This window comes from Amblyraja radiata, chromosome 1, assembly GCF_010909765.2.
Source record: "Amblyraja radiata isolate CabotCenter1 chromosome 1, sAmbRad1.1.pri, whole genome shotgun sequence".
NCBI classification, from domain to species: domain Eukaryota; kingdom Metazoa; phylum Chordata; class Chondrichthyes; order Rajiformes; family Rajidae; genus Amblyraja; species Amblyraja radiata.
The window spans coordinates 140,346,134-140,372,749 of NC_045956.1; the positions used below are offsets into that span (position 1 = coordinate 140,346,134).

A 26,616-nucleotide genomic window follows, 5' to 3' on the forward strand; every position below is an offset into this window, starting at 1 on the left:
AGTGCTGGAACATGGTGAGGACTTGTGGAGTGCTGGAACATGGTGTGGATTCCCGGATTGCTGGGATATTGTGTGGACGTCTAGAGTGCTGGAACATTGTGAGGATTTCTGGAGTGATGGGACTGTGTGGATTTCAGGAGTCAATGGACTGTGTGGATTCCCGGAGTGATGGGATATTGTGGGGATTTACGGAATGCTGGGACATATTGTGGATTCCTGGAGTGCTGGGACACAGCTGTGATGGCAGAAGTCCGAGCTGGCATGGTGCAAGTGAGAGCTTTTGTTGCAGCACTCGAGGCAATGAATATCTGCTTGAGGCACAGCAATTGAAACTGAGACATTGGCTAAGTTGATGTTTCGATTCAGAAGTGCACCAAAGAAGGGGCCCCCTATCTCAATGCCAGAGAAGATGTTCTTTAATAATAATAATAATAATAAATTTTATTTTTGGGCGCCTTTCAGAAATCTCAAGGACACCTTACAGAGATTAACAGGAATAGAAAACATATAATCAGAATAAAATAAATAATAAAGACATCACAGAAACACAAATTAAAAACAGAATTCAGTCCAAAAACAAAAAATCAAAAACACAATGTGAAGAGAGAGCAGCGGCAGCTAAAGCGCGCCAGCGTCCACTCTCCCTTCCGACAGCCATCTTGGACAAAGACTAACAGGATTACTTACAGACAAAAAAAATCATCCCCCCACAATGGATACCACTGAGCCGAACATGAACCAAGTCGATCCCAGCTTCCTTCGTGTTCTGTAACAGACTCAGGCCTCCTGGCAGGATTCTCAATACACAACCTCTTCCATATAAACATCAGTCTTCACACAGAGGGTGGTGGGTATATGGCACTAGCAGCTTAAGGAGGTTATTGATGCAGGTACTGAAACAAAATATGAGACATTTTGGACATGTACATTGATAGGAAAGGTTTAGACAGATAGGGGCCAAACATTGGCAGGTGGGACAAGCGTAGATGGGGCATCTTGGTCAGTTGGGCCGAAGAGCCTGTTTCCGTGCTGTATGACTCTATGACTCTATTCTGTGGGCAGCATCATCACAGTCATCATATGCTCACCACCCTGTGTGTGCATCCTACACCTCCAGCCACAATTCACTTCCCTTTTATGAGCTTTAAGCTGAGCAGACGAATTGTAATTGGTGCAAGTTCTCTGCTAATACATCAGACCAGTGAGTTGTATGGTTAGGTCCGGGTACACACAGAGATCATTCATATAAATAGATAGCACAAAGCTGACCTGCTGCCACACATTCCAATGAACAAATGCAAAGTAATCACTCAAGATCCACATGACATTTATTTTGTGGGGGAAGGTGGACTATCTAACTTAACCTCTGTGATTTAATAATAGGCTTCTGCATGAAATAGAGTTTTTGTTTCGTATTCCTTTTCCCTCCTTTCTCTATTGTTTCTCACGTTTGTTCCAGACCATAGAAACATAGAAAATAGGTGCAGGAGTAGGTCATTCAATATGATCATGGCTGATCATCCAACTTTGTCTTCCATCCTCCTCTAAAGAATTTGACTCATGCACAATATTTTGAACTGCAGTTTAAGAGCACGGCTTCTGTGGATGCAGCTGTAAATCCCAGGAGATATTTTCACACCACTTCACACACCTACTTATAAAACATAACTGAACGTTGAAGAAAAATTCAGAAGTAAACCTACAAATGCAATGTATGTTGGGTTAACATTTAGAACGCAAGAATGATTAAATTATTAAGGGTTTGGACAGGCGAGATACAGGAAAAATGTTCCCGATGTTGGGAGTCCAGAACCGGGGTCACAATTTAAGTATAAGGGGTAGGCAATTTAGAGTCGTAGTGATACAGTGTGGAAACAGGCCCTTCGGCCCAACTCTCCCACACTGGCCAACAATGTCCCGGCTACACTAGTCACACTTGCTTGCACTACCTTCAAACACGACAGTACCTTCAGTACTTCTTCAACAGTAACACTGACTGCTCTCAAGACACTTCCAGTGACTGCTCCAATTTCCTCTGTCCTGTCTTTCTCCTTGGTAAATACAGAGGAGAAATACTCATTTAGAACCATGCCCATCTCCTGTGGCTCCACACAGAGGTGACCGCTTTGATTCCTGAGGTTAAACTCTCTCTCTCTCTAGTTACCCTTTTCCCCCCTTATCTATAAATATTATATATACATAACTGAAACTCTGGTCTTGTGCTCTACCGGTTTGCTTGGTTTTTCTATTTGCGCAAAAACGGTACACGATAGTGCTACGATTTTTCGCCACCTCACCATTCTCCTGTGCTGCAAGTGCAACAAGTTTTGTTCCGATCTATGGTATATTTTTTATAGTTATTAAGGTTTAAAAATCTTTTAAAACCTCGCATGCGCAGATTGGTCTCCTCCCATCAGTTAGCGCCACGCAGATTGGTCTCCCGTGAGTCAACTCCAAGGCCAGGATGGCGACGCCGCTTCCTGTACCGCGGCCTCTCCTGCCACACTCATAGACTCCTCTCTCCCCACCTCACAGTAACTTGTCTTACATCTCCCCCACCACCGGGGGGGGTTCAGTGGAGGTCCTGGTCCCGTCTGTCGCTCCCTCACTCCTCTTTCCTGCCCGCCCTCTGCGGCGATGGCGGTCTTGTCTACCCATCCCCCTGGGGTGAATGGCTGCCACCGCCGCTGCGGTAACTCACCCTCACGGCCCTCTCGGAGGAGATCTTCTCCACCAGCTTGTCGAAACTCGTGGTGCCCACCGTGACGAACACCAACTCCATTCCCCCCACCCCCCCCCCCCGCTCCTGCGGCCCAGCCCGGCAGCGAGCAGGCAGGCAGGTAGGTGGGTGGGCAGGGCGGGGATGAGCCGATCGGCAGCAGCGAGCAGGCAGGGCAGGGACGGGCTGAGCGGCAGCAGTGGAGAGCGGGCAAGGCGGGGACGGTCTGAGTGGCAGCAGTGGGTGGGCAGAGGGAATGAGGGAGGGAGAGTCGGGTTGCAGGGTGGCCAAGCAGTTTGCGCGGAGTTCAAGTAACACCCCACACACCCCACACACCCCACACACCCCACACACCCCACACACCCCACACACCCCACACACCCCGCACACACCACACACACCACACACCCCACACACCCCACACACCCCACACACCCCACACACCCCACACACACCACACACCCCACACACACCACACACAGATCCAATTGTTAAGTCAACGAGACCTAAACCACAGCTAACAATGAATGACCTGTGGAGGAAGGAACTGCAGATGCTGCTTTTTATGGAGGGAGAGAGGGTAGCGTATTTATAAAATCTTTTGGGATTGTCCTTAATGCAACACGCCAGAGCTATCTCCTGGTCCCTTTTTGCTCTTCTGATTTCCTTTCTTAATTTACTCCTTAGCTCCCAAAATTCCTCCAGGGATGCACTTGATCCCAGCTGCCTATACCTGTCCCATGCACCTTCTTGATTTTGACTAACTTCTCAATTTCCCTCATCAGCCAAGCTTCCTTACGTTTGCCTGCTTTGCCCTTCACTCTAACGGGGACGTACGCATCCTGAGTTTTTTTCAGCACACTTTTAAAACCATCCCACTTGGCCGATGTTCCTTTCCCCTCAAATAATCTGCTCCAGTCAACTTGAGCGAGACCTTCTCTCATACCCTCAAAATTGGCCTTACCGCAGTTGAGCATTTTAACACGTGGACCCTCTCCGTCCCTATCCATAACTATCTTAAACCTAATTAAACTGTGGTCACTGGTCCCAAAAGGCTCCTCCACACACACTTCATTAACTTGCCCCTCCCAATTTCCCAATACTAGATCCAGTGTTGCCCTCTCACGTGTGGGGGCCTCCACATACTGTTTAAGAAAACTCTCCTGAATACTTTTGAGGAATTGCATCCCATCTGAACCCCTCATGCTATAATATTCCCAGTTTATATTGGGAAAGTTAAAAACCCCTACTACGACAACCTTATCTGATCTGCAGCTGTCTGCAATCTCCTGGCACATTTGTTCTTTTAATTCTGGTTGACTATTCGGGGGTCTGTAGTACACCCCCAACAAGACGATCATCCCTTTCTTGGTCCTCAGCTCCACCCATATAGCCTCATTAGACGAACTGTCCGTAATGTCACCTCTGAACACAGCCTTGACATCCTTGTTAACCAACAATGCAACCCCCCCTCTTTTTCCCTCACCCCTCTACTTTTCCCTTACCCTCTACGGAAACTCCTGTACCCCGGAAAATTGAGCTGCCAGTCCTGCCCGTCCCTTAACCAGGTTTCAGTCGTGGCTACAACGTCCCAGTCGCTCGTACCTATCCATGCCCTAAGCTCATCTGCATTACCCGTCAGACCCCTTGCATTAAAATACGTGCAGCTTAAACCAACTCTTCTTCCTTGCCCTCTGCCTTTCACCTGCCTATTCTGTCCACTAATCTTTCCCACACCACGCTCCATACCAACTTCTAGCCTCTCACTTGCCTCTGTCCTGCACGAGATCCCACCCCCCTGCCAATCTAGTTTATACCCTCCCGTGTAGCATTAGCAAACCTTCCCGCTAGGACTGAGATGAGGAAAAACCTTTTCACCCAGAAACATAGAACATAGAAAAATAGGTGCAGGAGTAGGCCATTCTGCCCTTAGAGCCAGCACTGCCATTCAATATGATCATGGTTGATCATCTAAAATCAGTACCCCGTTCCATCTTTTTGCCCCTTAGCCCTAAGAGCTAAATCTAACTCTTTCTTGAAAACATCCAGTGAATTGGCCTCAACTGCCTTCTGTGGCAGAGAATTCCACACATTCACAACTCTCTGGGTGAAGAAGATTTTCCTCTTCTCAATCTTAAATGGTTTACTCCTTAATCTTAAACTGTGAGTCCTGGTTCTGGACTCTCCCAACATCGGGAACATTTTTCCTGCCTCTGACCTGTCCAATCCTTTAAGAATTTTATATGTTTCTATCTGATCCTTCTGAATTCCAGAGAATACAAGCCCAGTCGAGCCATTCTTTCATCATATGTTAGTCCCACCATCCCGGGAATTAACCTGGTGAACCTACGCTGCACTCCTTCAATTTGGAGACCAAAACTGCACACAATACTCCAGGTGTGGTCTCACTAGGGCCCTGTACAACTGCAGAAGGACCCAATTAGGACATCAATACAAATGCAGTAGGACCTCCTTGCTCCTAAAATCAAATCCTCTCGCAATGAAGGCCAACATGCCTTTAGCTTACTTCACTGCCTGCTGTACCTGCATGCTTACTTTCAGTGATTGACGTACAAGCACACCCCGGTGTCGTTGCACCTCACCTTTTCCTAATCTGACATCATTCAGATAATAATCTGCCTTCCTCTTCTTGCCACTAAAGTGGATAACCTCACATTTATCCACATTATACTGCATCACCCTGCGGCCTCATAGCATCCTCATCGCAGCTCATACTGTCACCCAGCTTTGTGTCATCTGCAAACGTGGAGATGTCACATTTAATTCCCTCGTCTAAATCATCAATATATATTGGAAATAACTGGGGTCCCAGCACCGAGCCTTGCGGCAACCCACTAGTCACTGTCTGCCATTCTGAAAAGGACACATTAATTCCTACTCTTTGTTTCCTGTCCGCCAACCAGTTCTCTATCCATGTCAATACTCTACCCCCAATACCATGTGCTCTCATTTTGCACACTAATATCTTGTGTGGGATCTTGTCAAAGGCTTTTTGAAAGTCCAGATACACCACATCCACTGGCTCTCCCTTATCCATTCTACTCGTTACATCCTCAAAAAATTCCAAAAGATTAGTCAAGCAAGATTTCCCCTTCATAAATCCATGCTGACTTAGACCAATCTTGTCACTGCTTTCCAAATGTGCTGCTATAACATATTTAACAATCGACTCAAGCATTTTCCCCAATACCGATGTAAAGCTAACTGGTATATAATTCCTTGTTTTCAAAAACTGGAGTTACATTGGCTACCCTCCAGTCCACGGGAACTGACCCATGGTCGAGAAAACATTGGAAAATGATCACAAATGCATTCACGATTTCTAGGGCCATCTCCTTGAGTACTCTGGGATGCAGAACATCAGGCCATGGGGATTTATCTGCCTTCAGTCCCAACAGATTACCTAACACCATTTCCTGACTAATGTGGATTCCCTTCAGTTCCTCCCTCCCACTAGATCCTTGATCCCCTAGTATTTCTGGGAGATTATTTGTGCCTTCCTTAGTGAAGACAGAACCAAAGTACTCGTTTAACTCGAAACTGTTCTGCTATTTCTTTGTTTTCCATTATATATACACCTATCTCTGATTGTAAGGGAGTTGCATTTGTCTTCGCTAATCTTTTCGTTTTTACATATCTAAAGAAGCTTCAGATATGTAAAAAGTCAGAGAGTTGTGAATCTGTGGAATTCTCTACCACAAAGGCAGTGGAGGCCAATTCACTGGATGTATTCAAGAGCGTTGGATGCGGCTCTTAAGGCTAACAGAATCAAGGGATATGGGGAGAAAGCAGGAATGGGGTACTGATTCTGGATGATCAGCTGGCTCGAAGGGCCAAATGGCCTACTCCTGCACTTATTTTCTATGTTTCTATAGCACACCTGGCCAATGATGTGTACCAATGATGTTTACATTCTGTAGTTCTATTCCAGGCTTATTTCATACTACATTTATTTTTTAAAGTGAGGTGACATTACTGAACATCATAGTATCATTGCCTTTTTCCTAATTAATTATTGTGGGTTTTAGATTATTAATCATTAAATTTACTTAGGACAACAAAATAGTTGTTTATTAAGATAAATGTTTATTTCTTGTTAATTATCCTTGAATTTTACATTTTCTGATATTAAAAATTGTTTTGGGACGATCTCTACACTAAACCTACTTTGATTCCATCTTAGGTGACGAAGTGTACATTCCTGGTTTTGATGTAAACGCTTTGTTGCCCCATCAGCTGTCCCGTTTTTTCCGATATAATGGATCCCTGACAACTCCACCCTGCTTTCAAACTGTTACCTGGACTGTTTTCAATGATACTGTCCAGCTCTCTAAAGAACAGGTATGCTCCTCTCTTTTAAATTTACTTTCTTCAACCTCCAGTGAATTAATTCAAGAATAGTTTAAGCAAATGATCAATTTTTCATTTTTATTTAATTTTGTGTAATATAGATTTTCATTCATCAAAGACAACCAAAGAGTAAATTTAACAAACAGCGTGAATAACAGCACCGCTAGTTTTGCAGGACGTTGGGGTGGGTTGAGCAGCCCTCATCTGGAACTGTATCCGGCTTGATGAAGCACTTTTAGTCAAGGGGTAAACAGCATGGGAACAAGCCTTTTGGCCCACCAACACACTGACCATCAATCACTGATTTACATCAATCTAATCAAACATTTCATTCTCTCCATATTGTACAGGATACTGAGTTGGATGATCAGCCATGATCATATTGAATGGTGGTGCAGGCTCGAAGGGCCGAATGGCCTACTCCTGCACCTATTTTCTATGTTTCTATGTCATCATTTCCCCCCAGATTCTACCACATCTACACACAAGGGATAATTTATTGAGGACAATTAACTGACCAACCTACACATTTGGGATGGGTGGGTGGGGGGTGGGGGGGGGGGAGAATACAGAGAGGAAACCCACACAGTCTCAGGGAGAAGACAGCACCTAAGGTCAGGATTGAATCTAGTCTATGGCACGGTGAGGCAGCTGCTCGACCCGCTGCGGCACTTTTCCGTTAGGGTTCTCTTGTCCTGCAAAGGGAGATATTCGCCTCAGTGGTCTTTAATGGCACAATGAGCTAGGTGTAGAAACCGAGCTGCCAAAAGCACTGTACTGATAATGAAATACACCAGAAATAACCAAATGTCAAAAGCAAAAAAAAATCCACTTAAATATGTGCACAATTCATCAGTAATTAGTTTGAAGAATTATGTGAGCTTGCTTACTGAGAGGCAATGTCCTCATTTAAAGGTGTGTGTGGCTGTAAGTAGGTGAGGAATTTTGGTCAGGGAAGTTAATCTAGAATTTGAATCTGTTGGAGCTTGATATTCATCCATTATTTGTACATGGGTGCAACTGAACCTGGGCAAAACCCCGATAGAGATCACCTCTGGGTAAAGTCATTGCCTGGGCCTGCTTCACCATTATGATGAAATCATGCTTGATCTTCTACATTAGTGCTGATGCCCCCATATGTACGTATGAGTGAGGAGTGGAGCCCTCGTGCTTGCACCACCACGGTCATTATGGCCAGACCCGGTGGGCTGGAAACCCTGGAGCAGGAGGAAACTACATGCTCATCTGTCGGTTCCCACATGGCCTTCTGAGGTGGCATGTCCTACAGGTCCTCTCACTTTGCAGCCTCAGGTTTTCCAAATCAGTCACCACAATAGAGACCATTGTGCAAGAAAACCTTTGGCCACCATTTCATACTTCGGCTCTCTCCATGGAGGTCATACACGTTGATTGCTTGCGTACCACGGGATCTTATAAAGTGGTCTCAGCAGATCTGTGCCATTCCTTTACTTGCAGCTTACCGTAGTATCAGAGATGGCATTTGCACACAGATGTTCGCTTCTGTGAGGAGTGGGGAGCATCTCTGACAACTGGGATTTGTCAGGATTGATGGCTTCCCATTAAGCAGGCAGCCATTAGCTGAATTCATGTCCATACAGGCTCCCATTAAGAACGAATCCACAGAGCAATAAGGGGCTGTCCCACTTAAACAACCTAATTGGCGAGTTTAGAAAAGTTTAGGGGAGTTTGGAAAAAATGTCATGTTGAAGACCTCCTTCGACTATGTAGAAGACTAGCTACGACTAACTTCGGGAAAATTGGACACCGAATAGTGGAGAGTGAAGACGACCTCCTTCGGTCTACTTCGACCTCCCTTCGACTATGATGAAGACCATCTACGACTACCTTTGACTACCCTCGATTGCTTACAAATAACATGCCGACCTACTACAACTAAACCTACGAATAAAAAAAGTATCGATTTTTTTCCATGGCGACCTTTTTTTACACTGCGGGCATTTGTCAACGTGTTGAAAAATACACCGCAACCTGGCTGAGGCCTCAAGTACACGGGGACTACTCTCGAGCATGAAGGAGAGTTCCAAAGACCTCCTATGACCTCGTGTCGGCCATGCTGCGAGTATGAGTCGAGGGAAAACTCGCCAGAATTCGCGGATTAGGTCGCCCAAGTGGGACAGCCTCTATACTACAGGGAAACAGAGTCTTCAGCCCACCAAACAGATGACCAAGTATCAAATTCCCATCTACACTAATCCCATTTCCACTCGGTCTACAAGCTTCCAGAACGGCATTTATTACTCCAGCTGTGATCTCAGTGTTTTATAAAGTTGTACCAGAGCCTCCCTTTTCTTGTATTATGCGCCCAGGCTAATGAAGGCAAGAATCCTCTCTTTATCTACTGTGCTGCCACCTTCAGGGATTTTTGCACAAGGACATCAAGGTGCCTCAGTATCCTGTGGGCACAACCATTTATTCCATATGTCCTACTCTTATGAGTCTTCTCAAAATGCATCACCTTACACTTAATAGAAATAAATTCCATCTGCCAAGTCTTTGTCGATCTTGGCAACTAGTATAATCCTAATGCCTAAAGGGCCTGTCCCACTGTACGAGGTAATTCAAGACTTCTCCCAAGTTCTCCCCTGATTCGGGCTCGTGTAATGAAGGTACGAAGGGGCTCGTACGAGTAAAAAGCAACAATTTTTTTCATCGCGGGTATTTTTTTACTCGTGGACATTTTTCACAGTGACATCCACGAGCTCCTACGTACCCGCTACGTACATTACACAAGCTCGAATCGGGGGAGAATCTGCGGTGGGCTCCGGAGTGCTGAGACCGCTGACTCCCAACACCACCGAGCTGTCATTGCGGAGCTTCCAGCCACGGCGGCGCTGACTCTGAACACCGCGGAGCCTGGGGTCCCTCGCCGAGATCGCCAGTGTCGGAGCTCCGACCAGCGCGGCCTGTGGACTTCGGGAGCCGCGGTCTCTGGCAGCAAGCGGCTGTTCCAAACGCTTCAAGCCGCTGAAGAGTGTTCTTCCCTACGCCAAAGTCCCATCATCCAGCGGGAGGGCCTGAACATCGGGCCACTGTTGCAGCGACTGTGGAGGCCTCAATAGGCCCGACCATGGGTGAACAAGGGGAAGAGGACTGGACTTTGTGTCTTCCCTCACAGTGGGAACCATTGTGGGGGGATATTTTTATGTTTTATGTTCAATTCTTTTTTAATGTGGTGTCTTACTTTTATTGGTGTGCTGCAAATGGCAACTCAAATTTCACTACACCGGAAATGGTGTATGTGGCAATAAATGTCCTTTGTCCATCTTCGGACTCTATTATCTCTGCTTCCTTGGTTTCTCACCATAAATTCACACTCCAATCAAGAATGCCACCTAAATGAGAGCTATGCAAGAACGTGGTCTACACAATGGCTCAGCTGCTGCTGCCTCATAGCTCCACGTTTCAGGTTCAATACCGACCTGGCTCAGTCTATGAGGCATTTGAACTGTCTCCCTGTGAATGTGTGCTTTCTTCCTGAGAGCATCAGTTTCTTTCCAAAAGACAAACAAGTTGGTAGGTTAATTGACTGCGGTAGATTTGCCTTAGAGTGTGCATAACTGATAGAATGTGGACAGGAGTTGGGGAAAATAAAACTGAATTAGAATAGGATTCATCAAAACAAAATGGGTGCTTGACGGTTAGCACAGACTTGATGTTTTCGTGCTCCATGATTATCTGCCTTTAGTAAAATTCTTGTGTAAAATCACAGTGTCTGCATCAACCTGCAGCATACAATCGGCAAATGCCGAGGTTTCATCACAGCCGCTGTGCTGCACCCCAACCAATCTGAAGACAGGAGCCGGGGTCCGAGGGAGAGCAGCCTGCAGATTAAGAGACTGAGGGACATGAGGCCTTGGCAGAAGAACAGCAGGAAATCCCCAACCTTGTCTCCCAGTAGAGGTTTTGGTTGGAGGATGATCTAATTTGCTTCTCCTGATAGAAATATATTTTCCAATAGGAGCCTGGTCATAGAGCCATACAGGGTGGAGACAGGCCCATCGTCCCAACCTGCCCACAACGACCAACATGTCCCATCTACACCATTCCCACCTGCCTCCATTTGGCCCATATCCCTCTCAACCTATCCTATCCATGTACATGTCTAAAGGTTTCTAAAACATTGCCATAGCAAAGTTTGTGATAGTACCTGGCAATTCAGAGAAAGTGATCATCTCCACTCTCCAATCCCTGACACCAACAATTTACCAAGAAGACAGATTATAAACCTTCAAATCCTCCATTTGAAGTTCCTCCCTCGCTGTTCGTAAAGAACTTGAGAAAGTGCGAAAACATGGAACAAGTGTGCATAGTGTGGCTACTAAATGGTTGGTGTGGACTCGGTGGGCATGTTTCCATGCTGTATATTTAAATTAAATTAAACTAAACGCACTTTCTTATATCCTCTTCTGATGTAGAAGGCCATTTGTCTATGCTGGTCTCAGAGTAGTCCTGTCAATCCCATTTCCTTATTTATTTCCCTTTTTCCTATTCTCTCTTGCATACCCATTAACACGTCCCCCTCAATTTTCTCACCATGAACCAACACTCCAGGTCATTTACAGCAGCCAATTCGCAACAACCAGCATTGTGGGAGAGCATCAGGGAGCCCTGAGGCAGACTGTGAGGCCCATTTTTGAAGATATTTGACTATTTTCAAGTCTTTATCATTTTACATACCTCTGATAGGTCTTACGGTTTGTCTTTATGTTTCTTGCTAGATTACTCCTAATTTTTATTTCCCAGTCAAGTCAAGTCAAGTCTATTTGTCTTTGTCACATACACATACACATACGAGATGAGCAGATTTCTTGATTATCCTTTGTCGAGTTCTACACTGCTCGCAATCCCCAGTTTTACTGATAACTTTTAAATATTCAAGTATTCAATGTTACTTTATTAGCCTTATCAACCCCACCACTTTATTGTCACGAGTACCTAGTTACAGTGAAATTCTTTTTTTACATACAATTCAGTGACAATCCTACTATACATTGGGTCCAATCATACCAAGTATAAAAGTAGAAGCTACAGATGCTGGTTTACCAAGGAAAGACTCAAAGTGTTTGGAGTTGTGTTCGATGTAATGTTGTTTTTTATTTCCTCTGCAAACAATAGGTGGACCATTTTTTCTGTTATTTTTTCCCCCCCCCATAAAGTATTTATGTTGTAAATCATGTATTATCTCAGTAAATGCTAGCCATTGCCTGTCCACTGACTGCCTTTAGTATATAAAAGATCTAGTTACTGAGTAATTACTGGAGCTTTACATACCTGTGAATAGTTATTGAAGCCGTACCTTCTTTGTTTAGCTGCACAAACTAGAGACCAGTTTAAAGACGGGCCATCACACATTGGATTCTAACTTTAGATTTGTCCAGCCACTCAATGGAAGGAATGTGCTTGCTTCTTTTTCGTCAACATTGCCTTCAGGAAGAATGGGTAAGTAAACTTATGGATAAACCCTTGAAGGGCCTGTCCCACTGTACAAGGTAATTCAAGAGTTCTCCCGAGTTCTCCCCTGATTCGAGCTCGTGTAATGTACGTAACGGGTACGTAGGAGCTCGTGGATGTCACGTAGCGGCTCGTACGAGTAATGGTAGGTACTCGGGAAATCGGGTAAACTCGTGACGTTTTTTCAACACTGTGAAAAATGTCCACGAGTATAAAAATATTCATGATGAAAAATATTGTCACTTTTTACTCGTACGTGCCCCTACGTACATTACACAAGCTCGAATCAGGGGAGAACTCGTGAATTACCTCATACAGTGGGACAGGCCCTTTAGCTCTTCCCTGCCTTATTGATTGAGTTTCAGCTCAGATCACCAGTGTGTGTCGGATGAGACTTATTTACCTTTCTGGGAGCAACTGAGGATCACCAGTGTGGAATTTGGTGCTGGTGAAAAATAATGAGGACCACCTTGCTCAGTCTGCAGCTATCTCTGACTCACTGGTGGAAGGGAAACTTTTGGAATTTCCTAAAAATATAAGGAATTTGGATTGGAGAGAAATTTACAGTTTAGGAAATGACAAGGACATCTTTTCCTTTATTGCAAACAAGTTAATCATCACTTGTGGCAGGCAGGGGGTATCTGATAATATTTTGACATTTTCATTTAAATACAGAAATCCGATTTTATGCAATCAGAATGGGAAAAATTCTGAATTGTGTAATCTCTTAATCTCTTTTATATGAGTAAACTGCAAGTGTGGTGGGTTCACACGTTCAAAACAAAAACATAAAAAGAGCTTGTTTAACCAGGACCAGGTTTGGTATGAAAGATTCAGTTGAATCAGGCAAATCTGTTAAAAGTTCACTTTGTTATCAATTGTCCTCACTACTTTTGAGCGTTTAACAGCCCAGCCACAAAATGTTAATGTTTACTCACTGCCATGAATGAAATAATATATTTTTTTAAACTTCCGTAAATGGTTAACAAAGTAAATACAATAAGCACTAAGCGAACCAGGAAAGAAACATAAAAAAAACACAAAATACAGGAGTAACACAGCATCTGAGATCCCTGTGTCGACAATAAACATAAAAGCTGAAAATGCTGGAAACACTCAGCAGATGAGGCCACAGGGCGGAGAGAAAACAAAATAGATATTTTGGGTCAAAGACCCTTCATCAGAACTGGGAAGGAGACAGAAGAAGTTTTTACAAGCTGTAAGCAAGGGGGGGAGGGGTGGTGTCTTTGATAGGGTAAAACCAGAGTAACCATGGGGATAGGGTGTAAATGAGGTCATCTGGGTAATGAGTGGATGGGAGAGGTCAATGAGTGAAAACATGGACAAAAGAACATGGAGACAGTAAAACCAAAGATCCTATAGCAGAGCAAGATGGGCTACTCCTGCGAAATGCAATGGGCTGACGTGTAGTACGCTATGGAGGGGATCCTGGGCATTTTTCCCAGCCCATTTTAGTAACCGGAGCTTACCCGACCCGACCCGCAGTGTAATCCAAAGATTTTATAGCAGAGCTACAGGATCTTTGGTGTAATTCTGTTAGTTCACACTTCTGTTAATTCTTGTCAAGAATAAAATTTGACTCTGGTAATTGTCTTTTTTATTGTTTTTTAAATCATTTCTTTTTAAATGGTTCATAGGCTGTGTTTGAGTTGATTTTGTATTAACCGGAACCTACCCGACTCGACTCGCAGGGTAATCAACGTTGCGGGGGAACAGTTTTTGTGTGTGATATAGGGTTAGATTCATAATTCTGTTAGTTCATAGTTCTGTTAATTCTTGTTAAAGAATAAAATGTTTATAAATTTTGCCACTGGTAATTTTCTTTTTTTTAATGATTTTAAAATCATTTATTTTTAAATAGCTCATATGCTGTGTTTGAGTTGATTTTGTATTACACTTGCACTCTGTAATTCATTCATCTAATCACATTAATGAAATCACACTGTTCACATCTGCAGTATTTGGGAAAATAATAGCAATATGAAGATTCCAGTTGCTCTAGCCCTGGAATGTTACTTAATGTTTTTGTGCTTATTTTCTATGGAGTTGTTTCTCCACAAATAAAAAGGGGTCCGGTCTTCCCAATAGCCAGAGAGTGGAATGAGATCTGCCTGTGGGGTTATCTAATTGAAGAATTTCACAAAATTAACTTTGTTTTGAGCAAGATTTACAAAAGATGTATAACTTAAGGATGGTTTTATTCCGCTCACCCCGCCAAGGCCTCAGGCCTCCCCGCTGCCCTGGGCGGCGCACCCTCTCCCCGCCCAAGTCAAAGACCAAAGCGAAGATACGGGAGCGGAGGCGGAAGCAAAGATCCGATCTTTGGCCGGAAGCAAGATGGCGGAGGCTGGTTGCTAAAATGGGTCCTATAATCACCCATGAATCCGCCCATGACCGTACTACGCGTTTGCGTGAGAGTAGGCCATCTTGCTCTGCTATAGGATCTTTTGGTGTGGTGTGTTCACACGTTCGAAACAAAAACATAAAAAGAGCTTGTTTAACCAGGACCAGGTTTGGTATGAAAGGTTCAGTTGTATCAGATGTATGGACGACAGATGGCACAATGGGTTAAGTGTTCGGCTGGCAACCGGAAGGTAGCCGGTTCGAATCCCGCTTGGAGTGCATACTGTCGTTGTATCTTTGGGCAAGACACTTCACCCACCTTTGCCTGTGTGTGAATGTGTGTGAGTGATTGGTGGTGGTCGGAGGGGCCGTAGGCGCAGATTGGCAGCCACGCTTCCGTCAGTCTGCCCCAGGGCAGCTGTGGCTACAGAAGTAGCTTACCACCACCGAGTGTGACTGAGGAGTGAATGAATAATGCGATGTAAAGCGCCTTGAGTATTAGAAAGGCGCTATATAAATCCCATCCATTAGTATTATTATTATTATCAGGCAAATCTGTTAAAAACTCACTTTGTTATCAATTGTCCTCACTACTTTTGAGCTTTTAACAGCCCAGCCACAAAATGTTAATGTTTACTCACTGTCATGAATGAAAGAATATATATTTTTTAACTTCAGTAAATGGTAAACAAAGTAAATACAATAAGCACTAAACGAACCAGGAAAGAAACATAAAAAAAACACAAAGTACAGGAGTAACACAGCATCTGAGATCCCTGTGTCGACAATAAACATAAAAGCTGAAAATGCTGGAAAAACTCAGCAGATGAGGCCACAGGGCGGAGAGAAAACAAAATAAATAGTTTGGGTCAAAGACCCTTCATCAGAACTGGGAAGGAGACAGAAGAGGTTTTTACAAGCTGTAAGCAAGGGGGGAGGGGTGGTGTCTTTGATAGGGTAAAACCAGAGTAACCATGGGGATAGGGTGTAAATGAGGTCATCTGGGTAATGAGTGGATGGGAGAGGTCAGTGAGTGAAAACATGGACAAAAGAACATGGAGACAGTAAAACAGGATTTGTGAAATGCAGGAGGGGGGGGGGGGGGGGGGGGGGGCAGGGGTTCACCTGTATCTCCTCCAACCTCATCTACTGCATCTGCTGCTCTAGATGTCAGCTGATTTACATCGGGGAGACTAAGCGGAGGTTGGGCGATCGTTTCACTGAACACCTCCGCTCAGTCTGCAATAACCTACCTGAACTCCCGGTGGCTCAGCACTTCAACTCCCCCTCCCATTCCCAATCCGACCTCTCTGTCCTGGGTCTCCTCCATTGCCAGAGTGAGCAACACCGGAAATTGGAGGAACAGCACCTCATATTCCCCCTGGGTTGCTTGTGTCCGGATGGCATGAACGTTGAATTCTCCCAGTTTTGCTGTCTCCTCCCCTTCCTCAACCCTCGAGCTGTCTCCTCCCATCCCCCTGCCCTCGGGCTCCTCCTCCCCTTTTTCCTTCCTTCTCCCCCCACCCCCCATCAGTCTGAAGAAGGGTTTTGGCCCGAAACGTCGCCTATTTCCTTCGCTCCATAGATGCTGCTGCACCCGCTGAGTTTCTCCAGCATTTTTGTGTACCTTTGTGAAATGCAGGACAGGAAGACGTGCCCAGCGGGGGAGGTTAGATATCCTCCACTCCCAGTGGGAAAAGGAGGGGAAGCAAACAAACTGAGCAGTGTCACAGCTGGGTGACTGATAAGAGACAGACAATTTAACATAATTTCTGAATCAGAAAGCAAATCAGAGTACACAAAAATGCTGTAGAAACTTTGTTGCTGCACCCGCTGAGTTTCTCCAGCATTTTTGTGTACCTTCAATTTTCCAGCATCTGCAGTTCCTTCTTAAGCAAATCAGAGTAAATGTTTTGGGTGGAAGACCCTTCATCACCACCCCACCTCCACCCACTCCCTCCTCCTCCTTGCCGCATCCCGCAGCTTAACAAGCTGCTTTTGTCTCCGTCCCAGCTTCACCAAGTATCTCTTTGACTTGAAACATTAACACTGTTTCTCCTCCCACATGGCAGCCTGACCGACTGAATATTTCCAGCATTTTCTGTTTTTAGATTTCCACCATCTGTAAAGGAACAGGTGTCCAGTCGGGCCAGTGGGTATTTTTATTTTTGCAACAGTAAAAACATTTAAAATATACATCTTCTTCTTGTAAGTTCTATATTTATTTTGTTCTGGATCCCTCGCATTGCTATCATGCCATTCTGTGCATAGAGGCTATGACCTCCCTGTTTCAATGGCATTCTACGACTAACCTTTAAGCGGCTTTTTCACGGGGCGACTTGACGCAAGAGTTAACCAGAGTTTAACATCATGGGAACCTCGTGCGATAACAGTACGGCATTCGTGGACCACCGTGGACCACCGTGGCGCTAACGGCAGGTAATCGTGTAACTTGGTGACTCGGGAGAAAATTCAAGCAAGTTTGAATTTCTCCAAGAGTGACTTGTACACTTGTGGTTGAGCATTGCAACATTATATGAACGTAGTGGCCAGTGCGATATCCGTGCGATATCCGTAATAACTCTTGCGGTTACCGTGGGAACTCCTGCGAACGGTGAACCCGGAAGCTGGACAGAGGGGACAGAAGGTGAGTAAAAATTGTCTTCTGTGGGATTGAATTTAAAAAATAAAGATTTGCATCCGCATATGGACATCAACTTATTCATGAGTTATGTTAATGAGATTCAAGAAAATAACTATAATCTTTAAAGGGACTTTAAAAGGGACTTTACTGAAAGGTCCAGCATTTTTATGGTCCGTGAGGAATTTTTCACATGTACTTCTTTGAGAGATACAGCTCGGAGTCCTCGCCGACTAGCGATCGATGCCTTTCCGAAGCAGGGTCCGGAACGCTACCAATCAATGTTCTCCAGAGACCAGTGTAAGGAGTGAACTGCACATGCTGGTTTAAACCGAAGACAGACACAAAAAGCTGGAGTAACTCAGCGAGTCAAGCAGCATCTCTGGAGAAAAATAGCTGATGTTTCGGGACGAGACACATCTTCAGACTCAATTCCGATTAGGCTGTCTGAAGAAGGGTTCCGATTCGAATCGCCACCTATTCTTTTTCTCCAGAGATGCTGCCTGACCCGCTGACTTACTCCAGCTTTTTATGTTTTTCTTCCCAGATCTGACTTACCTGCTGAGTTTTGTGTCCTTTTGTGCGTATTAACCAGCATCTGCAGTTCCTTTAGACATTACCTAACTTCAGATTTTAGAGATTAGCGCGGAAACAGGCCCTTCGGCCCACCGAGTCCGCGCCGACCACCTATTCTTATCCGGCTTCAGAACGGTTCTTCCTTCCATTCGTTTGGGCACTGACCCGACCTACCAACCTACCTTAATGCGGACATTGGACTTTTTCCCCCTGGAACTGTCCTGAAAACATATATTCGGAACTCTGGTATTTTCCTCTTCACTCTACCTGGTGTTCTTGTGCATGTGTCGGAAGGAACAGCAGATGCCGGTTTAAAGAGAATGCTGGAGTAACTCGACGGTTCAAAATGCTGGAGTAACTCAACGGGACATGCAGCATCTCTAAAGAGAAGGAACGGGTGACGTTTCGGATCGAGGCCCTTCTTCAGACTGTACGTGGCTTGGTTATATTCATGTATAGCATTATCTGATATGATTGTATAGCACGCAAACAAAAGTTTATTCCCTGCATAGAATCATACAGCGTAGAAACAGGCCCTTCGACCCAACTTGCCCACACCGACCAATATGTCCCATCTACACTAGTCCCACTTGCCCGCGTTTGGCCCATAACCATCTAAACCTATCCTATCCATGCTTCAGTCTAATGCGTCTTAAACATTGCGACAGTACCTGCCTCAACTACCTTAACGGATAGCTCATTCCATACACCCACCACCCTTTGCGTAAAATTGTTACCCCTTAGGCTCTCATTAAATCATTCCCCCCGAACCTAAACCTGTATCTGCTGGTTCTCGATATGAGACAATAATAACAAACCAAAGCGAGTTAGGACATCAACGGGGAGATCCTGGATAAACCCAAGGTAGCCACAAAATGGAGGAACTCAGCGCAACAGGCAGCATCTCTGGGGAGCAGGAATGGGTGACATTTCGGGTCGAGACCCTTCTGATATGCTGCCTGTCCCGCTGAGCTACATGTTGTGTCTATCTTCGTTTTAATCCAGCATCTGCAGTTCCTTCTTGGCCGAACCCGATTGAAAGATGAGAGGCTGGGCGATAGAGCACTGGGTGTGACAAGGATTAGGCTTCAGTAAGCAAAGTAAAGAGAGGTGGCAACGTTATGGAAATGAAGCGGGTAATCCGAGTGATGGCGAGATGGTATCCTCTAATGTGTCGGAAAGAACTGTAGATGTTGGTTTGCGCCGATGATAGACACAGTAATACTGGAGACAGACATAAAATACTGGACGGGCAGCATCTGGATAAAAGGAATGGGTGACGTTTCGGGACGAGACTCTGAAGAAGGGTCTCGAACCGAAACGTCACACATTCCTTCTCTCCAGAGATGCTGCCCGTCCCGCTGTGTTACTCCAGCATTTCGTGTCTATCTTCCGTATGCTCTGTGATGGTCATCTCGGAGTCAAGTGGCAACTCTGGTCTGTAGACACAAGGAACTGCAGATGCAGGAATCACGAGCAAAACACAGAGCGTTGGACGAGCCTGACCCTTTGAGTTCCTCCATCACTTTGTGTTGAAGTCAGGTCTGGACATTGCTTGGCTCAGTCTCAGGCGCCAGCTAACTAGGAAGGTCGAGTCAAAGTCCAGCACTAACACTCAAGAAATAACGTTTGCGGCCTGATGTTCCCAATATTTAATTGAAATCATTAATAAAGTAAATAAATAGATACCGGTCTAATCAGTATCTACAGGATTGGACAGGATAGATGCAGGAAGAATGTTCCCGATGTTGGGGGAGTCCAGAACCAGGGTCCCAGTTTTACAGTCTACCGTGGGAACTCTTTAACTCAGTAAAGTAAAGTAAAGTAAAGTAAGTAAAGTAGCCTTTATTGTCATATCAGCGCACAGGCAGCAGTTGATTGTTGCTCTATTCAGTTTCCCAGGGGGTCGGGACGGGACTGGAGTTGGGAGGGAAAGGTGGGAGAGTCGAGGGAGAGGAGGGGGAGACAGATGGGGGTGTCTTCATTTACTGGCGGCGGGTGTCTGTCACTGAAACAGGCAGGTGAGATTTCACATCCACCTTGTGTGTGCCTCTCTCTCTCTCTCACTCCCTCCCTCTTACACAGGCTGAGAGACTCTGCCTCTGTGAGTGTACGTCTCTTTCTCCCCCTCTCCCACACATAGTAAGACCGAGGTACTGTGCTCAGTCCATCTGTGTCTCCCACATACACAGTAAAACATGTCTCCAAATGAGCCAATTCAACCAAGGGAGGATATTTATAGTGTGTGAAAAAAAAGTCACATCATTTGTGCCACGTGATGATTTAACAACACTTCACAATGTTCATTCAAGATTTAACGGGAAAGCTCGGGAGACGGACAAGTCACTCGCACAAATAACAGAAATGCCGAGTACCGTGGGAACTCTTTATCTACCCCCCCCGTTATATCGTGTGATATCGTGCTAGACCACGACCACTTCACTCTGGTTACATCTTGCGTCAAGTCGCCCCGTGAAAAAGCCGCATGAAGGTGTATTTTTTCCATTATCCCAACTGGCAGAGTACGCGTGGAATCACAAGACTTTACAGGAATATCCAGACAATTTTAGCCACATTGTATCTGTGAACCATCACATTTGTGATCTTCAACATTATTAGATGTAATAGCAATTAGGTTTAAATCAAATCCGATATAATGTGGTGACCCCCTCACTCCAATGGCCATTAAAACAAAACAAAAAAGTAATCATGGGCCTTTCAGCCAGCTAAAGAGTAAGAACACCACATCAGTCTGAAGAAGGGTTTCGACCCGAAACATCACCCATTCCTTCTCTCCAGAGATGCTGCCTGTCCCGCTGAGTTACACCAGCATTTTGTGTCCACCATCTCATTACCTTGTCTGGAGTCAAACTAGGGCCTTTTGGACAGTGTCACACCTTGTCCAGAATGTTTAAGAAAGAACTGCAGATGCTGGAAAAATCAAAGGTCGTCAAAATTCCAGCTTTTTTGTTGATCATTCTGGAGATGGACACAAAATGCTGCAGTAACTCAGTGGGTCAGACAGCATCTCCTGAGAAAAGGAAAAGGTGACATTTCAGGACAGTCTGAAGAAGGGTCTCATCCCATAACATCACCGATTCCTTTTCTACAGAGATGCTGTCTGACCCACTGAGTTGCTCCAGTTTTTGTGTCTATCTTCGGTTTAAACCAGCATCTGCAGTTTCTTCCTACATATGCTGATCATTCTGGGTTTGATCTCTAATTTTCATTAGTGGATAGAAATGCAACATTGATGTTGAAAGCTTGTACAGAATTTTCTTGCATGTACAGCTTTTCCCCAATTGAGGGGAATTAGCAACTTTGCAGATGACACAAAGCTCGGTGGCAGTGTGAACTGTGAGGAGGATGCTATGAGAATGCAGGGTGACTTGGACAGGTTGGGGGAGTGAGCAGATGCATGGCAGATGCAGTTTAATGTGGATAAATTTGAGGTTATCCATGGTAGCAAAAACAGGAAGGCAGATTATTATCTAAATGGTGATAAGTTGGGAAAAGGGGAAGTACAACGGGATCTGGGGGGGTACCTGTTCATCAGTCAATGAAAGTAAGCATGCAGGTACAGCAGGCAGTGAAGAAAGCGAATGGCATGTTGGCCATAACAAGAGGAGTTGAGTATAGGAGCAATGAGGTCCTTCTGCAGTTGTATGGGGCCCTAGTGCGACCACACCGGGAGGATTGTGTGCAGTTTTGGTCAACTAATTTGTGGAAGGACATTTTTGCTATTGAGGGAGTGCAGAGTAGGTTCACATGGTTAATTCCCTTGACTGTCGGGACTGTCATATGCTGAGAGAATGGAGCGGCTGGACTTGTATACTCTGGAGTTTAGAAGGACGAGAGGATATCTTTTTGAAACATATAAGATTATTAAGGGTTTGGACACTCTAGAGACAGGAAACATGTTCCCACTAGAAACATAGAAAATAGGTGCAGGAGGATGCCATTCGGCCCTTTGAGCCAGCACTGCCATTCATTGTGATCATGGCTGATCGTCCCCTATCAATAACCCGTGCCTGCCTTCTCCCCATATCCCTTGACTCCACTAGCCGCTAGAGCTCTATCTAACTCTCTCTTAAATCCATCCAGTGACTTGACCTCCACTGCCCTCTGTGGCAGGGAATTCCATAAATTCACAACTCTCTGGGTGAAAAAGTTTTTTCTCACCTCAGTCATAAATGACCTCCCCTTTATTCTAAGACTGTGGCCCCTGGTTCGGGACACGCCCAACATTGGGAACATTTTTCCTGCATCTAGCTTGTCCAGTCCTTTTAAAATGTTATATGTTTCTATAAGATCCCCCTCATCCTTCTAAACTCCACTGAATATAAGCCAAGTCTTTTCAATCTTTCCTCATATGACAAGTCCCGCCATCCCAGGGATCAATCTCGTGAATCTACGCTGCACTGCCTCAATCACAAGGATGTCCTTCCTCAAATTAGGAGACCAAAACTGTACACAATACTCCAGATGTGGTCTCACCAGAGCCCTATACAACTTCAGAAGAACCTCTTTACTCCTATACTGAAATCCTCTTGTTATGAAGGCCAACATTCCATTAGCTTTCTTCACTGCCTGCTGTACCTGCACACCAATTTTCAGTGACCGGTGTACAAGGACACCCAGGTCTTGCTGTACCTTCCCCTTACCTAACCTAACTCCATTGAGATAATAATCTGCCCCCTTGTTTTTGCCGCCAAAGTGGATAACCTCGCATTTATCTATATTATACTGCACCTACCACTCATCTGCCCACTCACTCAACCTGTCCAGGTCAGCCTGCAACCTCCTAACATCTTCTTCACAGTTCACACTGCCACACAGCTTTGTGTCATTTGCAAACTTGCTAGTGTTGCTCCTAATTCCCTCTTCCAAATCATTAATATATATGGTAAACAGTTGCGGTCCCAACACTGAGCCTTGTGGCACTCCACTCGCCACTGCCTGCCATTCTGAAAAGGACCCGTTCACTCCTACTCTTTGCTTCCGGTCTGCCAAACAATTTTTTATCCATGTCAACACCCTACCCCCAATACCATGTGCTCTAATTTTAGTCACCAGTCTCCCGTGCGGGACCTTATCAAAGGCTTTCTGAAAGTCTAGATACACTACATCCACTGGCACCCATTCATCCATTTTACTTGTCACATCCTCAAAAAATTCCAGAAGATTAGTCAGGCATGATTTCCATTTCTTAAATCCATGGTGACTTGGACTAATCCTTTTACTGATATCCAAATGTCCCATTATTACCTCTTTAATAATTGACTCCAGCATCTTTCCCATCCCCGAAGTCAGGCTAACTGGTCTGTAATTCCCTGTTTTGCCTCTTGCTCCTTTCTTGAAAAGTGGGATAACATTAACTATCCTCCAATCCACAGGAACTGATGGTGAATCTATTGAACATTGGAAAATGATCACCAATGCGTCCACTATTTCTAGAGCCACCTCTCTGAGGACCCTGGGATGCAGACCATCAGGCCCAGGGGATTTATCATCCTTCAGTCCCATTAGCCTACCCAGTACTATTTCTCGCCTAATGAAAATTTCTTTCAGTTCCTCTACCCCCTTAGAACCTCTGTCCTCCAGTACATCTGGGAGATTGTTTGTGTCTTCCTTAGTGAAGACAGATCCGAAGTACCTATTCAACTCTTCTGCCATTTCTTTGTTGCCCATGATAATTTCACCCGTGTCTGCCTTCAAGGGACCCACAATTGACTTTGCTACTCTTTTTCCCTTAACATATCTAAAGAAGCTTTTACTGTCCTTCTTTATATTCCTGGCCAGCTTCCCTTCGTACTTCATCTTTTCAGCCCGTATTCCCTTCGTACTTCATCTGTTCAGCCCGTTTCCTTCTGTTGTCCTATGTAAGGTTCCCAATCCTCTGGCTACTCTTTGCTGTGTTATACATCTTTTCTTTTAGTTTTATTCTATCCCTAACTTCTCTTGTCAGCCAATGTTGCCTCCTACTCCCCTTAGAATCTTTCTTCCGTTTTGGAATGAAATGATCCTGCATCTTCCGGATTATGCCCAGAAATTCCTGCCATTGCTGTTCCACCATCATTCCTGCTAGGATCCCTTTCCAGTCTACCTTGTCCAGCTCCCCGCTTCTTCTTCTTCTTCTTTCCTGTGGTGTGCACAGCCTAAAGTTGTTGGACAACTTGTTCTATTTGATGTTCCGTTTGCGCACGTCGAGTTGATGGCATTAGTCGAAACAGGGCGGACCATGTGAAGGTTGCAATCTTCCACCCCAGCTCTCCTCTCATGCCTTCATATTCCCCTTTGTTCAACTGCATCACTGTCACTTCCGATTTAACGTTCTCCTTCTCAAATTGCAGATTAAAACTAATCATATTATGATCACTACCTCCTTTATCTCGAGTTCTCTTATCATATCTGGTTCATTGGACAACACTAAATCCAGTATTGCCTTTTCTCTGGTCGGTTCCATTACAAGCTGCTCTAAGAATCCATCTCGGAGGCATTCTACAAACTCTCTTTCTTGGGGTCCTGAACCAACCTGATTTTCCCAGTCTACCTGCATATTGAAATCCCCCATCACCATAGTGGCATTACCTTTGTTACATGCCAGTTTTAACTCCTGCTACAACTTACACTCTACATCCGGGCTACTATTTGGGGGTCTGTAGATAACACCAATTAGTGTCTTCTTGCCTTTACAATTCCTCAACTCAATCCACAGTGATTCTAGGGTACATAAAAATGCTGGAGAAACTCTTCTTCAGACACACAATGATTCTATCTCGTCAGTCCCTCTGTCTTCCCTCGCAAGGGACTGAATTCCATCTCTCACCAGCAGAGCTTCCCCCCCTCCTCTGCCCACCTGCCTGGCCTTTCTATAGGATGTATAACCCTGAATAATAAGTTCCCAGGCCCCACGATGTCCACAATGTCATATCTACCAACCTCTAACTGAGCCTCAAGCTCATCTACTTTACTTCTTATACTTCGCGCATTCATATACAATACTTTTAATTCCTTACGCATCTCCCCTTTCACATCGATCCCTATTACACTTGGCCATACTCTCCTTATGAGCTTCCTTTCCCGTTAATTCTGGGGTCATTAACCATCCCTTTACTCTCTTTCCCTTTAACTCTGTCCTCGACTATCCCATTTGACACCCCACCCCCCTTATTCAGTTTAAAACCACCTGTAGAGCAGTGGCAAACCTGCCTGCCAGAATGCTGGTCCCCCAACTGTTAAGATGCAATCCGTCCCTTTTGTACAGTTCCCCCTTACTCCAAAACTGATCCCAGTGATCTAAGAATTTACATCCTGCCCCCTGCACCAGTTCCTCAGCCACACATTCAGGTCTCGTATCTCCCTGTTCCTGTTCTCGCCAGCACGAGGAACTGGATGCAAACTGGAGATAACAACCTTGGAGGTCCTGCTTTTCAGCATTTTTCTGAGCTCTCTAAAGTCACGCTGCAGAATATTCATCCCCTTCTTTCCGATATTGTTTGTGCCGACATGCACTACCACTTCCAGCTGTTCACCTTCACCCTTGAGGATTTTCTGCACTCTGTCCATGACATCCTGGATCCTGGCACCAGGAAGGCAGCACACCATCCTCGAATCCCGTCTGTTGCCGCAGAAACCCCTATCCGTACCTCTCACAATGGAGTCTCCCACTACAATGGCGTTGCCTGGCGTTGACCTCTTTGGTTTCGGCTCAACAGCCAGTGTGATTACGTTTTCTGTCCCAACAGCTTCTAAGTGGGTGAACCTGTTCACAAGAGGTACAACACCCGGGGACGTTGGCATTCCATGTTTCCCTCCCTTTCACACCGTCACCCACCTTTTCTCTTCCAGTACCTTAGGTGTAACAATCTTACTGTAGGACTTGTCGAGGAACGACTCCGTTTCTCGGACTAACCTGAGGTCATCCACTTGCTTCCCCAGTTCCCAACACAGTCCTTCAAGAGCTGTACCTGGATGCACTTCTCACATTTGTAGCAGCCAGAGGCACCAGCAGTGTCCTTGACCTCCCACATACTGCAAGCATCACACTGAAGCTTGCTTGACATCTCCTTCTTTCGTCTCTCCCTCACCAGTGTTTTGCGTAGCCTCCTCTCCTCAGCCTCCTCGCCAAAGACTCGCACTTTACTCACAGGGCACTTCCCTCACAAGGCTGCCTCCTCACTGCCGCTCCCTAAGAGCCGTCCTGTTTATATTGACTGATAAATTGCCTAATTTATCAATTTACAAAATTTATATTGACTGATAAATTGCCTAATTTACCAATTTACCAATTTTTAAACTGTTTTCCCCCCCTGAGTCACTTCTAGCTCTCCTCCCACTCAGGCTAGAGCCAATCAGTGCTTTCTCCTGCTTCTCTTTGTTGCTGTTGCTTCAAAATCCACGGGAGCTCTGAGTCTATATTATAGACAATAGACAATATGGGGGAGTCCAG

At 45.1% G+C, this 26,616-nt stretch overlaps 1 protein-coding gene across 1 annotated transcript in view; it reads left to right on the forward strand.

The window, feature by feature from the left end:
• Positions 1-26,616, forward strand: part of ca9 (carbonic anhydrase 9) — an 88,350-nt gene that overhangs the window by 40,051 nt on the left and 21,683 nt on the right. Inside the window, exons 7-8 of the mRNA XM_033031579.1 lie at positions 6,924-7,081; positions 12,442-12,571. Coding sequence (XP_032887470.1) covers positions 6,924-7,081; positions 12,442-12,571 — 288 coding nt within the window. The remainder of the gene's footprint in view (positions 1-6,923; positions 7,082-12,441; positions 12,572-26,616) is intronic.